The sequence below is a fragment of the Vulpes vulpes genome, chromosome 14 (genome assembly GCF_048418805.1).
Source record: "Vulpes vulpes isolate BD-2025 chromosome 14, VulVul3, whole genome shotgun sequence".
NCBI lineage: Eukaryota > Metazoa > Chordata > Mammalia > Carnivora > Canidae > Vulpes > Vulpes vulpes.
The window spans coordinates 107,476,297-107,493,694 of record NC_132793.1 but is presented as its reverse complement, the minus strand read 5'-3'; the positions used below and the strand labels follow the sequence as shown (position 1 = coordinate 107,493,694).

The 17,398-nt window shown below is 55.1% G+C and overlaps 1 protein-coding gene across 5 annotated transcripts in view; it reads right to left on the bottom strand.

Annotated features, from left to right (window-relative positions):
• SORCS2 (sortilin related VPS10 domain containing receptor 2) overlaps window positions 1–17,398 on the bottom strand; it is a 458,191-nt gene that overhangs the window by 269,247 nt on the left and 171,546 nt on the right. For all 5 annotated transcript variants that reach the window (XM_072737571.1, XM_025999725.2, XM_072737570.1 and 2 more), the window contains one exon: window positions 7,761–7,828. In XM_072737571.1, coding sequence (XP_072593672.1) covers window positions 7,761–7,828 — 68 coding nt within the window. The remainder of the gene's footprint in view (window positions 1–7,760; window positions 7,829–17,398) is intronic.

Genomic DNA, 17,398 nt, shown 5'->3' with positions numbered 1-17,398 from the left:
TGGGCACAGCGGGTCTTTGTTTGCCCTGGCACTTGGGGCCCCAAGGGACTGCTTGGGATTTGCTCTGCACACCGTCTCTGTCCACCTCGTCCTAGGTCGGTTAAGCCAAGTGGATGTCCCCATCCCTGGCTGTCATCCACCTCTACAGGGAAGGACCTGATTTTGCTTAGATTTAGTGCTCATTGAGAGCTCCTTGGACGGCTGTGGTTCACTGCTCAAGCTCCTCAGACCCTGCATTTACAACCCGGAATGCTAAAATTCTAATCTATTAAAAATGGAGAGACAGGGAGGAGGGGGAGACATCATAGGACCACAGAACTAAATCTGATTTTAAATAGGATGGCATAATAACACAGTAACGTGATACATAAACAGAAGTGATCTGAAAAATCTCAAATGCCAGCTCTCCCAGAATACAAAATCTATGAAACGGAGCTTCCCAAAGTGTGTTCCAAGGAAAGCAATCCTGGGAAATGCTCAGCAGAACAAAAATAAAATAATACATAAATATTAAAATGTATCAGTAAAGTAGAATTAAAATTAATTTAATTTAAATTTATTTTTTAAAAGATTGTTATTTATTCATGAGACACACAGAGAGAGGCAGAGACACAGGCAGAGGGAGAAGCAGGCTCCCTGTGGGGAGTCCGATGAGGGACTTAACCCCGGGACTCCAGGATCATGCCCTGGGCCGAGGGCAGATACTCAACCACTGATCCACCCAGCAGTCCCAATTTAATTTAAATCTAACATGAAATAATATTCAAATAAAATCAAAATGAAAGATTATGGTCTCAGACGAGATGGAGAAATGAAGCCCAAGCTTCTCCTGGAGACGTATGATGTGCGTTCTGTGTCAGAGGCTCCCAAAGTCCTACCGCAAAGAAACTTGGTTGATTTGCAACCTAAGAATGTTTACCAAACATATATGACCACATGTATTTTCTGGAAACACCTCTGACCTGGGGGACACCTAAATTGTCGTTCAGCAAACAGTGACTGCTCATTTCCCCTCCCCCATTGGTGTTGGGTTGGATCCTGTGAGTTGCTTTGGTCAATGGAATTCTAGCAAATGTGAGGTGAGCAGAGGCCTTAAATGTGCTTGTGCGGTTAGTGTGGTTCTTGAGCTATTGTGTGGTGCATGCAAAGGATGTGCCCTGATGGCCTCTGTCCCGTTAGCTTGGGTCCCAGAAGAAATACAAATACAGCAGCCCATGCCTGCCAGCCCGCAGCCTGAGCAGAAATGCCCACACATGACCCCTCTAAGGCAGCCAAATCAGTTGACCCAGGGGTGTGAGAATAAGTATTCAGTCCATTCCACTGCATTTGGGGGGACTTGTTAAACAGCATGACAGTCACCCTAGCTGACTAATAAAGCATCCCACAGAAATATTCTTCTAAAAATTGCACACAAAATAATACAAAAAACATTTGTAAGAGGAACCATTCTTAGAAGCTGTTGGGAAAGGGGGGCCTGGGTGGCTCAGTAGGTTAAACATCTGCCTTCAGCTTGAGTTAAGATCCCAGGGTCCTGGGATCAATCCCCATGTTGGGCTCTCTGCTCAATAGGGAGTCTGCTTCTCCCTCGCCTTCCCACTGGAGCTCTCTCCCTCCCTCTCGCTCTTTCTCAAATAAATAACATTTTATGAAAAAAGAAGAAGAAGCTGTTGAGAAAGAATGAACAGCACATTCTGGGAGCTCAAGACACACTCAGAGGATGTGCCTCTTAAAATCAAGGGTCTTGGCGAGCATCTGGGCTATTTGCAGTAGAGATGCAGAGTTTAAGAAAAAGTTGAGCAACCCAAAAGAAAAAGATGTAAAATACAAACAGGTAAATCCCAGGAGAGGAAATGTGAATAGCCAACAAACAAAGGAAAGTATGTTCAGTCTCAACAAAGAATCACAAAGATGCAAAATAAAACAATACTGGACTGCAGTGAGTGCAGACATAAGAAGTCTGAAGCTTCTAGAGATGCCGGGTGGGAATCATTCCACAGAGAGCAGGCAACAGGGAGGGGAGGAGGAAGCTGGAGATAGGTATGGACGCTCACTGCAGCTCTGATGGGAATAACAAGATCTGGGAAGATAAAAGCCCTTAGGCTCTCACGCAGGGGGATGCATAGATCGGCCGGCTTACGTTGTGCTACACCAATAAATTATCAAAATCAAGTTAGGAGTATAAATCAAATTTCAAAAGGCAGCATGATGCCATTTACATCAATATTTAAAACATGCTAAACAGCAGAACACTTCGGTTGTGGACAGACACACACATGTGTACTTAACATATAAAGCACACTCCGTGATGATCCACACCAATATCAAGATGACGGGGTCTCCTGTCGGGGAGCAGAGGCGGTGGTGGGGTCTGGGGGATGGTAAGAGGAAGGAGAGAGCCGGGCTTGATCAGAATCTGTAACAGTGCATTCCTTGAAGAGATAGAGATCCCAGGGAGGTAAAAATTAACATCTGTGACAGCCAGGGACCCGGGATTGAGCCAGCCCAGGCTCTGCTCTGATAACAGCTAATACCCTACATTTCAGGGGCTTCACCCATCCTGTTCCTGTTCACCATCCACTGGCTCACACTAACCAGATGACCCGAAAATGACTACCAGGGAGGCCGGGGAAGAGAGGAGATGCTTGGATTATTTGGTGAGCACTAAATTATCTCTGACACACAGTACCCAGTACATTCTAGGATTCCTGTATACCCTAAAGATCTCATGATTCAATTTGGCATAGAAGGAAGAGAACCACCAGAGGAAGGGGATTTCACCAAGTCACTCTGGGAGAAAAGCTGAGGCCCAGGCCCATCCCAGTATTTCTGAGGTTGCCTCTGGCTGAAGGTCCTGCCCAAAGTCATATGCGCCAGGGGAACAGTAGGGCTGGTGTGGCCTTCATACCATCCTGATTCAGAGACGGTGCAGGCATGGTATCAGGTGGTCTATGGGCCTGGGGCTGCCATTTATTATCACTGTGCCCCTAGCCACTCTCAGTGTGAGGCCACAGGCAGTCCCAGGGCCTGGGACAGCAGAGCAAGCCTGGGCATAGAAAGGTGGGCCTAGGTCCACTTTCTCCCTGGCTCAGGGTGCTCCCAGTCCCCTCCTACTCTGCATGACAGCCTCAGAACCAACTCTGGGCTCCTGGCCTCCACACCATTCTCTAGGATGGCCCCACAGAGCCTTAAGAGTTTTCTAGGTCACATTAATATTTCCCAAGAACCATATCACCATACCTTTACCCATCCATCCATCCATCCATCCATCCATCATATGTCCATCTATCCATCCATCCATCCATCCACATGTCCATCTGTCCATTTATCATCCATCCATCCATCCATCCATCTACATGTCCATCTGTCAACTTATCATCCATCTGTCCATCCATCTGATGCCCAGCCTGTGGCAGATCTGTGATAGGTACGAGGCCTCCAGTGATCATCAAGATGGACCCTACCAGTCTCTATCTTCAATAACCATATGTTCTGGATGGGGGGGCGAGGGGACAAAGACACAGGAACTCCCATGCTCAGGGAGAGGTGTGAAAAGAATGTCTGAGGGCTGTTTTCCACTGAGTGGTGGGTGGTATCTTTGAAGAACAGAGGCTCAGACTGAGACCAAATGTCCACAAGGGACCAGGACCTGACGGTCAGTGCCAAGTGAACTCCAGGCAGCCAGCCCCAACAGGCACAGCCCCCTCACATGGACCCAGCTTGGCATGACAAAGGTTCCAGGTCAGGCTGGCTGAAGACTGAGGAGCTGGGGGAGAGCAGGAGGAGCCAGGATGGGGAGTGGGGTAAGAGCCAGGGGGTGTGGCTTATCCAAGTGCCTGGGGAAGCCACCACAGGATGTTAAGCCTCACTGCTAAGGGGCCAAACCCCTGGTGACTCAGTGTGGTCTCCAGACCCCTGTTAGAGATACAGATCAGGAGACCTGAGTGCCCAGCAGAACCTGAGAGACAATGTTCTAACTCAGCCCATCCTGGGGCTGCCCTCACGTTCAGGATTACCAGGGAGCCTCCACACTCAGGCTGCTTCTTGCAAGACCTGGCTGGAGTGGCAGTAGTTCATAGAGCTTTCTAAGTGACCCTCACATACCTCCCACGGAGAACCCCATCATCTACATGTTGTGTGTTGCTCAAACCTTGGTGGCTTGCATCTACCTTCTGGAAAGCATTTACGAGGCAGCTAAGCCTCACTGGCCATCTGGGATTCAGCTGTGGTGACACCAAGTGGGCCTCTCAGGACCCAGCCCAGGCTGGATGGCAGCACCACATGGGAGTTCCTAGAGCTTGGCCCTGCCATAGCTCCAACCAAGCCAAATGCGGGCCCAGGTGGGGCACTCCTCAGCCCTGGGAGCTAGAAGAGGCAGGAGCGATCCTGCTCCAGAACCTCAGGAGCAGCTGGCCTTGCCCACACCCTGATCTCAGCCGCTGACCTCCAGGACTGTGCAAAAACAAATTCTTGCTGCTTTCATCCTTTGCTTCACTGGCCCCAGGACCTTCCCAGAGACTGGATGTCAGTCTGGTCTGACCCAGAATGCTCCTCCTGTTGCCCTTGGGCTCCAGGAAGAAAGGTGTCCATGGGGAGACCAGCTCTGAAGCCAACGGGAGGCTCTCCCAGGGACGGGCTCACTGCCTCCCTGCATCCCTGCCCCTGAGAGGAGGGCACTGCCCCACCCTGAACAAAGGGGCAGGCTGCTGGATCCGCGAAGCCAGGGGGGAGCAGGGGGACGGGGTGGGGGAAGATGCTGATGTGCAGCCCACAAAATGAAATGTAGGACAATTAAAAATGCACTCAGCTTAGATTTCAGAGAACCATTTCCAGACTGTAAATACCATACCTGTCATTAAAAATGTATTTATGGCGACCACACAGGAGCATCCTTGGGAGGCTGGGGGTGTGTCCACTGAGTGTGGCTTTAATACGTGCGGGCTCCAGGCACGGGCTCCACCAGCCCCCATCCACACAGGCCTTGAGCAGCAGATGGCAGAGGGGTGGCATCCCCATGCAAGACCAGTGGCAATCTTTCCATTTCTGGGGACACTCACACAGATCCCAAAATACAGAGGGCGCGAGCCAGTCATGCTCGCAGGGGAAAGTGTGAGTGGCAGGTAAACACACAAGCGGCTCACCCTCGCCAGGAGCACAAGGGATGCCAAGGAAAGGGGCCATGGGCCGTAGGGCCCAGGGGTGCGGGCCTGCCTGCCAGGGGGGACCCGAGCACCTGCCGAAGGGACCCGAGCGCCCGCTGGGAGCCGCTCACCCTCGGGCTCCCTCTCCACCCAGGGAACTAAAGGAGGAGGAAAGAGACACATCTACGGGTTTTATGGCGACGGCGTGGCTCCGAGTCAGAAGGGACGCACTCCAGGGCGAGTTCGCGGCCACGGGGCACGCCGACGCGGACACTGGCCAATGGGGCCCAACTGGAAACAGATGCGCGAAGGAGACTGTTACTCACATCTGCTGTATAAATACGTCCACGTGAGAAAGATAAACAGAGGAAGGGACGGTGCTGGACGGGGAGAGGGGCGATCCTTCCTGACATGACTGATGCCTTCGCATGTATTTTTAATAAAGGAAAGGAAGTGTCTGCATGCAGTGATGAGCAAGAACACGGAGGATTAAAGTCTGTTGATTTGCTTCGGAGAAAAACGAGATCAAAACCATTCCCATTCTCAGGACGTTTCGGGTCACATCGCCCGGCCCGCCACACTCTCCCAGGCAGGGCCAGGGAAGGACTTGAGGCTCTGGGAGAGCAGGAGCCCCCACGGGAGCAGCCCCTCTCTCAGCTTTTCTACTTGCACCCCAAGAATCTGAGTCTGGAGCCCATAAGCAAGAAGTCCTGGCCCCCACTGTGCTACAGGGCTGGCCCAGATCCACCTGTCCCCGGCCTGTCCCCCACGAGGATAGGCAGCAGGTGCTAAGTACACCCTACAGCTCTGACCCATGGGTACAGATCACACTGGGAAGGATGGTTCACTGTCCACACCCCCGTCTGCTCCATGTGCTGCCCGCTGAGACGCTGCAAAGAGCAGAGGAAACCTGGACTCTGGACAGTCAGCGGGGGCTGAGGAGGGAAAAACTACCCCCAACACACCCTTCAGACTTGGCTGGCATGCAGCAGGCAGGGCCACCCAGGTGGCCACAGAATTCTGCCTTGGGGAAGAGAAGACTCAGGTGCCTCTGTTCACTTTATAGCCCGGGGGACGTGTCCTGGGACCATCCACCTAGCAAGGGGGATCGCCCTTCCCAGGGGCCTCGCCCTGACACCAGTCCTAGAGCACAAACCCTTGGAGGGCTGCAACGAGACGTCACTGGGACCTTAAGGCTCAGGCCATCATCCACGCTCATGCCAAATGCTGAGCACCTCCCCCAACACTGAGCAACATTGTTCAAAGCCCTCCTACCTCTCCTTGGTTGGGTGAGTTGCTCCAAGGCGCAAGATGAAAATCTACCAAAGCAGGAGGTAATGGGGGGTGGACATAGCAGGACAGCATGTGTCTTCTTCGCAGGATGTTGACTCCTTTCCCTGAGGCTGGAAGGGGATCTGGGGGCACGAGGGGCCAGGCTGGGGAGTCTGCAGGGTAAACCCGCAAATCCACTGCCCAGAGGAGCCAGCTAGCAAAGGCGCTCAGGCTAGAGGGGTAAGAAAAACTGCAAGGCAGATGGGTGGCTTAGTCCCCAGATGTGGTGCCATCAGCACCACCAGTGACCAAGCCAGTTGGCCCCCAAGGTGACCCCATCCCTGGAACAACAAGGAAAGGATCCAGCCTGAGGTGTCATTTCAACACCTGCCCAATGCTTTGCAGAAATCCCCAACAAGAACCAACAGAATCAATCCTCAAGCCCCTGCCCTGGAAGCAAAGCCAAAAGCCAAAAATCAACTCAAGGGAGGCTGCACACAAACAGGAGTCCTGATGAGCAGGTTTGGGCGTTGTTTTTTTTTTTTTTTTAAATAGATTCCAAATAGAAAAGTGAATTAATTATTACCTGAGAAACATATCTTGAAAACCAAAAGGGCTCAATGCCCAGCAAATGTGGGAGCGGTGAGAGGCGCTTGGAGGAAACAGGATCCTCGCCCCAGAAAAGCTTTGAAATGACAGCCCAAGAGGCTGAGAGCCGCCCTTCCCCCTTCCTGGGAGAGCAGGTGTAAATATGGGAGACAATAGCAACCCAAATGATTTCTCCAAAACTTCTTCTCTCCCACCTCATTTAAGATATCACAGGGGCTACTTCATGTCCTTGGGCTGAATTCACATCTCACAAAGAAAGAGAGCCCCCCATCACCGGTGGGTTATTTATTTACCAAGCTCTGCATCTGAGCCAGGAAGAAAGAGACACATCTGGACAATGAGGGGAATTGGCGTATTTGGTGGACCCCAGGAGCTGTGTCTGAAGTCCGGGGCACGCGCGCGAGGGTATTTGTGTGCTGACCTGAATTCTCAATGCAAACCCTCTTCCTCCGGGGAGGAGAAAAGGAAGAGGGGAGGAAAACCAGAAAGAAAAGAAGGCCAAGAAGCTTTCTGAAGGGCAGTCTCTTCTCCGGAGCTGTGTGTGTGCCCACTGATGAAATCCTTGATCACGCTCCATGTCTCCGACACGCATTTTGTAGCCAAAGGGAAGTTGTAAGAATGTCAACTCACAGGGGTGCTCCAACTGGGTGTTGCTGAGTGGGGAGAGGGAGTCTCGGCCCTCAGCCCTGGGAGACATATGGGTGCATAAGGAGAAAAAAACCCACGTTCAGGGTGACTTACCGCCACAGAGAACTTTCCAGAACTTTCCCCATGTCTGCATGGTAATACTTCGTCAGGATCAAGATCACCTGTGGTAGCGACAGAAAAAGAGAAACCAGTGAGTTTCAAGGCTCTGAGAGAGGGATATGATGACGCTGCCACTGCCGCCCCCAGGATTTGGGGTGTCATGTAGAGCATCAGCTGGCCGGGTCTTTCTGTAGGCCTCCCTGGGGGCCGGGGAGGGGGCTCCAGCCTCCCTGCAGCAGAGCGCCTATAGACACAAGACTTGTTTCTGCTCTGAAACCCCACTCCGCTCTTTACGGTGACTTTGGGAACATCCCAATCCAGCCAGGTCCATCCGGTAGCCACCCCTCAGAATGAAACATTCAAACCCAGCTCTGGGCCATCACAAACTGTGGCCAAAGGGACAGCCAAGGGGTGGCCCCAGGCTGGGCAGAGAATGCATCTGATGAGGCTTCTGAAGACGGGGACGGGGAGACCAAGCTGAGGCCCAGCCCGTGACAGCGGGGCCTGGTAGGGCCGAGGACAGCTGGATACCCGCACCCCATCCTCGGCACACTCCCCAGGCCTCACGCTAACAAAGCCTGTTTCATCTCACGCCCCTGCAGAAATCTGTTCCTACTAATGAAAATAAATGTGTTCAAGAGCACCCAAAAGTTCTCCCAATGCACAGAAAGGACATGAGGATTTGCCTGCCCAGCGGGAAAAAACGCCTTCTCCCCAATTACTTCACAAGCCAATGCATTTTCCCTGAACATCAAATTTCATTTCACTGCTGCCAATCCCTATTAGCAGCTCCTAACACTCCCGTTGCCATGGGAACCCCGGGAGGTAACCGGGGAACACCCCCTTGCTCCCAGCAGAGCCCTGAGCCTGGCTAATCTGGGGTCACCACACTGGCCGTCCCTGAGTTTGGTCTCTTGCCGACAGCACAACCTCCTCCACTCTCGGTCTTGGGGGCGCAGCTGCCCCCCAGCCCCCTGGCCTGGCCTGGCTGATCCCCCTGGTGCTGTGATCACCAGGGAAGGCAGGAGGAGGGGACGCCACCGGGACCGGACAGCATGCGTGCAGGAGGCAGCGATGATCAAAAACAAACCCAAGGCCTCCCTGTCCGCGGAGGCGCGAGGGCCCCGCCTTGCTCGGGAACAAAGCAATTTTCTCCTGCCAGCTCTCGGGCTGCCCGAACCGCGCAGGAATCCTCTGAAGGCCGAGGGAGACAGGCGGAGTGACAGGGCCTGGACGTGCAGGAGACAAGCGTATTTTTAACCTATTGATTTATATTTTATAGTCTCGCCGCTCCCAGAGGGGATTTCGAGGAGCCAGAGTGTGACAGCTGGAAGGGACCTCAAAGGCTGTTTCATCCAGCCCATCCAGGGTGAAATCCTCCACCCAACATCCTTAGCAAGCCCCAGCTGTCTGAGCCTTGCCCACACACCTCAAGGGGTGGGGAGCTCACCCCCTCACGTGGTACTCGGGTCCTCCTGCGGGCTGAGCTCCTTGTCCAGGGGCTTCTGCTGCTGGAACTCTCTCTGCCCTGTGGTCCATCTCCCAGTAGGACCAGTGCCCCTCCCATCCCCTTCTGGGCAGGGCTCTCCACTCATGCCCACCCCAGTCACTCTGAACACCAACTCCACAGGGCCTTTGCACAAGCTGTTCCTCATCTTGGGATCCTCTTCCCGCCATAATCCTTGATTCCTTGGATGATTCTAAGCAATTCTCAGACCTTAGTCTAACTGACGTCACTTCCAGGAAGCCTCCCAGGTCCCTCCCCTGGTTCAGTGCCCCCCACACTTCCCCAGACCCTGCGGTCTCCCCTCTAGCACCACTCATGAGGCCTGTTTCTATCACTTGATAACAAGCCCTTTGCGGGAGGGAATAGTGCCAGGCACAGCTCCTGCGGTCTAACGTGACCAGGGCAATGAAGCCAGGAGAGGTGTGTGCCCCAAGCCAGGACCCTGGCCCCTGCTCTGGCCATCCACTTGCAAGCCACTCTCTGCCAACACGAGTACACATTGTTGCCCATTCTTTGTGCAAGGGGACAGAATCACTCTGCTGGTACGACCTTAACCCATGAAGCTGAATGAGTTTGGGCTCCAGAGGCCAGGGACCGGGGCCGTCCTTGCCCGGAGCTCAGACAAGGAGCCACCCGAGACGGGTCAGCCCTGGGGGAGCCTGGCAGGCACCCTTAACTCTGCAGCTGGCCACAGAAGGAGCCCTCTGCTTTGGGGCCGGCCCCTCCAAGCCCAGCGTACCTCCGTTCCCCACCCTACAGAGCGAGGAAGCGATACCCAGCTCCCTCCGTGACGGCCAGGATGCCGGAGCCAGCAGCGACCCAGAAGGGGCCACGCTCTCGCTCACATGCACTGGTGTCAGCTCTGTCCCCGACCCACATGCTGCACCAGGTGATTCAGTTCACGCACATCAACCTTCTTTACACCTGGGACCCACGGGGCAGCTCCTGTCATCATCCCCACGACAGAGAAAGGAACTAAAGCAGAGTGAGCACCAGCACTGCGTGCGGGAGAACAGAGCCTGCAAGCTCCCAGCCAGCGGCCGTGGGAGCCCGGGGAACGCGTCCTGGGCCCGGGCTCCGAGCCGCCAGGCTGAGGCCGGGCTCCACCATCTGCGCCGCTGACACCGCGCTGAAATTCTCACAAGTGTTTGAACAAGGGCCCCACGTTTTCATTACTTTTTGAACGTTGTTTCAAAGAACTAAAAAGTACGGCCTGCCCTTCTGGGGATCCTCAGCTCACAGCTTTGGAAATGAAATATCCCAGGAACGCTTTTCCAGCGGTTGGCATGTTACTGCAAGTGCTGGGGCGCTTTGATCCGGGTGGGAGAAAAATCTGGAACGGGAGCTGGGTGGGGCTTCTGTATCCTGGCCGTCGCCAGCAGTTTCCTCCCACCTAGAGGCTGCCTGCACCCACCGTCCACACGACTCCTTCCAGAGAGTCAGGAATGTCCAGGGAGAAAACAAGGATAGGGAACCACCCCTGCAGAGGGGGGAGGGGTCCCTAGGGTCCCACGGCACCCCTGCACCTCCTTTTCTTACTTCCAGCCCCCCAGGCCCTGGAGGTGGGTGGGATCACGATGGGGGCACTGTCCCGACGCCCTGGAGGCAGTGTCACTTAGGTCCAGCCAACCCGTGACCCCAAGAGAGAAGCCAAGGTCTCTGGACTCCCCAGACCTGCTCATCCTGAGGCTGCTGGGCTGTGGGCTCGCTCCTTCAAGGAGGGGACGTGGTCTGCTTTGCTCCACCCTAGATTCCCAGGGCTCAGGGCAGAGCAATAGTTCACTAGTACTCGTCCAGGGAGTGAATGAATATCCCTGCCCAGACGCAGATCCAGGAAGGAGACGGTATCTGTCCTTCAGGCCATCGCCACAGCCAATCGCAGCCAACCCCTGCTACCCCAGCTGCCGGAACCCTCAGAGCCCCCCTGTCTGGACCACCCTCGCCCTCTGACGCCTGCAAACACTGCCCGAGGGGAAAGAACACACCCCATTCTTGGGGCCCACAGCTCATTCACAGAGATGCCTGTCCAACCTTCAGGAGAGGAAGCTCCAGGACTCTGGTGGGGTGAGCCCACTCCCCTCCCAGGGAGAGCACATATGAGATGTCCCCAACTGCTGCATGACGCAAGCAACCAGGGACAGGGGGCTGATGTGTGACCTGAGCAGCCCCCCGTTCCCCCCCCCCCCACCGACTCAGGACAGCCTGCGCTTGATTTAATGCTCTGCTGTCCCTATCTTGAAATTCCTAAAAATGTTTAAACAAGGGAGCCCTATGTTTTCATGATGCATCGGACCCTATGAAGAGCGTAGCTGGGCCTGACATTCCCCAGTCAGAGCCCCCCTCTTGCCTCTCGAGGTGCTGGAGAGAGTGTCTGCAGGACACCCAGTTCTACTGAGCCCGTTAAATCTCATCTCCCTGGATAGGGAAGCAGGAGGACAGGCCAAGGTCGGGGGCTGGAAGGAGCCCATGGGAACTTAGGATGGCTTCATCCAACACCTGCCTTTAGAAATGGAGAAACACATTCGAAAAAAGGAAGGATGTTCACAAGGACAGGCCTAGTCCCCAGAGATCCCTATCCATGGCCCTGGGGTGGCTTCCAGGGACAGGAGCCGTGGGCCCCACCAGCCTGCTCCTCCGTGGAGAGGCAGCCCAGGGCTCTCTCCCCTGACTCATGCAGAGACCCTCTGCGGGTAGCAGGGCCTCCGCCTCGACCACCACCAGCCTGCCTCCTGCCCACCTGCCCATGCCACAAGTCAATTCCAACCCCCAATGGTACGTCGCTGCCCCTGGGACATCCAACGTGACCTTCACTCCTCTGCTCAGCAAAGAGCCTATACAAACCACTTAGAAACAAGGCACCGGGTCTGTCCTCCAAGATCCTGCAAGAGGCTCATGGAAACAGCCATGCGGTTGGAGGAAATCACATCAACCGGCAGAGGACCCTTAAGTGGCATCAGCAGACCTGCCAGTCTGAGAGGAGGCTCGCTCAGGGGAGTCTTGGTACCCAGGGTTGCTGGAGGCCAACGGCATGATAATGAACATCTCCACCTGCAAACGGCATCTGTCCTCACTAGGTGCCTTGGTGGCACCACCTCTCTTACGAAATCAAACAGAACAGAGGGTGCAGTGCGTGGGGACGACCCTGGCTGCCTGAGTCTCGGTTTCCCTATCTGTGAATCAGAGTGGACTCAGGTAGGACCTCACAAGTCTGCTGGAAGGGTGATTGTCCACCCACTCGGGCTTAGGCCAGAAATCAGAGCACAGATACCCCGGGGCCTAGGCCCTCTCTCCGTGAGCTGCTACGGCACGTTTCTAGGTCAGCTATTTCTGTATCCTGGGGGCGGGGGGGGGGGGGGGCTTACAACAGCGGCTCCGATTGAGGTTCTGGGGCCTCCTATGAAATGCCAGGTCTCTGCCCGTGGTCAGCAGGCAGCCAGGCTCCACTTGGTCATGTGGTCATGAGTGGAGACACGAGTCCCTCGTGTGGGTGGATCACTGAGTCCTGTGCCTTCCAAGGGCTCAAGAATAATCCCAAAAAAGTATTAAATACTCAGGCTCAATCCAACTGTCAATCAATGAGCACACTGCACACACTCATATACACAGCGGCAGCAAGCGTTTGGGCTCTATGGTGAACTCTGAAAATGGACTTCCCATCAGAAACAGGGGAAATGCAGAGGGGATCCATGAGGGTCAGGCCCGTGAGGCCCCAGGAGGCCCCCTGCACACTGATGCCCCCCAGGCCAGTCAGGACAGGGCCGGCCCGTGACAGGGCGAGCCGAGGTCCCTGCTGCTCATAGTGGGGTCTGCAACCAACCACGCACATTTCCCTGGAGCACCTAGAAATGCAGAAGCTGGGTGAGGCCCCACCCCAGACCTGCTGGCTCAGAATCTGTGTTCTAACATTAATGTTTAAGAAGCCACACTGGCATATCCTTGTCCCCAGAAAGGCCTGGGTCTGCATCTATTCACCCCCATCGGGAGCTGTATCTCCTCCTATCACTCAGGACAGCCCCATCCTCTCCATCCTCACACAGTTGACCTGTCTCCTGTTGACCAACAACAAACACACGCCAACTTCAGACACACACTCACCGCCATGACTCTCAGTCACCCCAGGGCTTTTGCACATGCTGGTTCCTGGAATTACCACTTTCTGCCCCTCTGCTCTGCCTCCCTCTTGCTCTTTCTTAAAACCCCTTCCTCCTGAAGCCTCCCCAGCCACCCCAGGCTATGAGCTCCAAGAGGGCAGGAACCAAGTCCGCCTCTATAGGCACATTTTCCCGAGCCTAGCCAAGTGCCAGCACATAGTGAGGGTCTGATAAATAACTGCTCAGTGATTAATCAGCAACACTCCAGCTCCAAAGAGCCAGGAATGAGTCCTGGTGTGGCCTCTCCCTTCCCCACCTCACCTGTCCACTTTCGCAGGTGTGGAAGTTGATGCTAGACCATGCACAACATCTTGTCCCCTCAGAACACCAGAATGCATGGGCTTAGGAGCCCACCTAGGACTGAGGCCCAGAGAGGGGAGGACTCCAGACCAGGGCACCTGTGGACCCCCATCCTTGGTCTCCACGATGCAAGGGAGGGATGCTAAGGATGGGAAGGTCAGGGTCTGCTACCACGCACCAACTGTCCCAATTACATGGACGAACACACAGAGGAACAGTGCCATAAAACAATGGCCCCAAGGTCACACAGCTGGCACTTCCACATGGCATCATGTAAAATACATGAGGCATCAAGTATTAGGAAGAGAAAATGGAGGCCAATGAACAAGGCAGAAAATAAGATGTTTTATGGTGACGTTGAGTATTCATTCAACAAATGGTCTTATCGCTTGCTGTGGCGGGCACGAGGATCCACGGAGAAGCAGCAGCCAGGGTCCCAGTAGCCACAGGCACCCACTGTCCCTTGGGCCCGTCGATGATGACATTCTCTCCACACTCAGGCTTCCAGGATGCTCAGAAGAGCACCGCCAAGATGTGTTTCACGGTCCGGAAACACACGTTCACGCACAGAAGGGGTGGAAGGCCACCCACGCTGGGGGACCTTCGCATACTACGTGTCGGAGAGATGGGAACACGCATGCACATAAAGGGATACATTCCATCCGGATCTGGGAGCCAAGGCCCCATCCTGCGTGTGCCTCTGTGAGGGCCTGATCCAGCCCCCGCACCTCATGTCCTGCTCCAGAAAAAGATGAGACTCTTCGAGAAGCCACGGGCTCTTCCTGGGCCGCTGGTTTCACCTGCACCGCCCTCCCACCAGTCATGTCCCACTGCTTGGGCAAGTCCTCGGTTCACTCCCCGCTCCATCCCTCCCAAGCTCACTGGGAGGCAAAGGTGCAGCGGAGAATGGGCATCAAAAAGCTCTAAAAACGGTCAGTTGTGATCCTGGGGCGGGGGGATGGGGCACGGTGCGGGGAGGGCTGATTACCAAACTCTTTAGAGGGAATCACTTTTATTCCATTCCTTGAAAGAGAAATGACCCAAATACAGCAATCAGGGAAATGGACCAGTTTGTCTTCTGCAAGCGTAAGAGCTCTGCAGCTGCACCTGTTCTCAGGAGATGCCCTGCCCCCACCCCAGGCCCCAGAGGGACAGGACGCAGGCGAATTATAGGGAATGAGGCCTGTGACTTGGCCCCATAGGTGGGATGTGACTCTCGGCACAGGCTCGGCGGCCACACAAACATCCCACGCCGGACCAGGAGGCTGATTTATAACGGGTGGTGAGGGAAGGTAAGGGACATCAGGATGGCCTCCCTCCTGGAGGCTCCCGGGGCTGGTGGCCAGGGCACATCCATGAGATGGCAGCTTGCTGGCCAGCCCTTGTGTGAGGCCGGAAGGCAGCTTCCCTGCCCTGAGCCCCAGCATCCTCACCTGCCCTGGGGGATGATGGAGGGAGGCCTCAGCAGATTTCACACCCCAACAGCTGGACTGTTCTTGGAGGAGGGCATGTCATGAAGATGAAGACCTCCCACCAGACAAGCCCCAGAGGGCCCTGGTGTCACTCTACCTGTACCTGGAAGGATGCCAGTGCTGGGCATATAGAACGACCAGCAGAAGGAGCTCCAGAAGGAGCCTCCTTCCAGGACCTTAGGCACGCTCCTGGTGAGGGTATGGAGATACACCCACAGTGAAGCCAATGCCCAACAGCTAACAAAACCACAGTCTGTTGACACCCTGGCCCAGCGATGCCACTCCCGGGGAGCTATTCTATAGAGGTCCTTGTGCATATAGAGTGATGGATGTCCAAAGTCGTTTCCTATGACACCGTAATAGAGCCCGGAAATAAGTGGCACGTCTGCCGAGAGACCAGGATAAACAGCCTGCAACCAGCCACCCTTGGGAGCACCGTGCAGCCGTACCAAAGAGGGAGGATGCACCCCTGACGACTTGGACAGGTCCCCAGCACCATGCGCTCAGTTATGGGGGCCATGGGAAGAAGAGCACAGTGCCCCCCACCCCCGCTGTGTGAACAAGCCACTGGATTCCTGTACACTTCAAAAAGGTTAACACGGTGAATTTTACATTACTCGAATTTTATCTCAACTGAGAAACATGAGAGAGGATAGGATCTGTAGCCGAGTTCACTTGAAGCTGCACAAATGCGCCGGATGGAACCGTGGCCACTTTCGGTGGTGGAGGGGCCCCAGGAAGGCAAGGCAGCTCTAGCTGGAGGCCGTGGGCTGCTGCTGACACTGAACTTTGTCACCTACTGGGTGTTCACATCTCAGGCACATGCGCACACTGTGTCCAAACACACGCTCTGCTGTGCCGTCGTCATCCCACATTCACCACGTGCACGAGCTCCAAGAGGGGACCTCCTGCCATCCAGACATGAAAAAGACGCTCATGTTCATGCTGGTGGAACTGGCACCCACGTGCCAGTCGAAGACTAGACCCTGATGAATGCATTCAGTTGGCATTCAATAAATGTCCACTGAAGGCCACTGGAGAAACGCAATCCTGAGGCAGCGGTGGCTGGGGTGTGGAGGGACACAGGAGGTGTTGCACCAGGTGACAATGCACTCAGGCAGGGTCACCCTGACCGGACCAGGCTGTGAGCCCCGATGCAGAGGAAGGGCCTTCAATGCAGGGGAAGGGCATCGGACACCCCCACCACCACCTCGGCCCTACAAAAGCAGACACAGCACAGCATACATTCCCATCCTTTGCTTCTCCCTACAGCCTTGCAGGTCAGTACCATCATCCCCACTGCCCAGGTTAGCAGCAGAGGTGGGAATGGCGGCAGTGCTACCCCGAGGGTGCACCTAAGACAGCAGAGCTGGAAGCAGACAGGCTGGTCTGAGGCCAAGACTGCAGATCTTTCTAGAACAGCACCCTGTGGAGCTCTCTCTAGGCTGAACAAAAGAGGAGAGGGCTTCCTGCTGACCAAGCCTGCTGGCCTTCCCCTTTAACCAGCAGGCAGGGCTGGCCCTCATCCCCAAAGCCCCAGGAAGGCAGTAGGGCTCCGCTCCCTTCACCCAAGAGGCCTTCTCTATGAAGAAATCTATTCCATTTAAGGAAATGGGTTCTGCACTTATCTACCAGGGTGAGGAACCCTGTTTCTCTCTGCCAGAGACTGCCTGGGGGAGGGGTGGGAATCTGTTTGGCTCAGAAAGCCCCATGGCAGGTGCTGGTTCTTCCAGGGCCAGGCCTTGGTCAATCCCAATGCCTCCCTGCAGACACCACAGGCTGCTGGCTTGGGCTGCCAGAACCACCCTCATTCATGCTCACCACCCTACCCCAGGATCCTCACCCCTGCTCCCTCCACTCCATGAGGCCTCCACGGTTCTCTAAGCTGGCAGGATCCCCATGGACCCCGAGATCTCCCTAAGGTCCTTACTCCCAGATGTGTCTACTCATCAAAGTGGCTGCTAGTGTGAGGCATCGCCCTCCCACAGAATCTCCTGCAGAGCAAAGAGCCGGGGTCCTCCTGATGAGGCAGCATCCCAGCCCCCTGGCTCCGGGCTCCTCTGTGGATCCTGAAGGACTTCACCGAGACCACTACATTCCTGGAGCCCCGAGGGTCTCATCTGGATCCTGGCTCTACAGCATATGAGTTGTGTGTTCCTTGGTGTGGCCCCCAGGCAGCTCGGGCTCCTCTGACACGGGGAT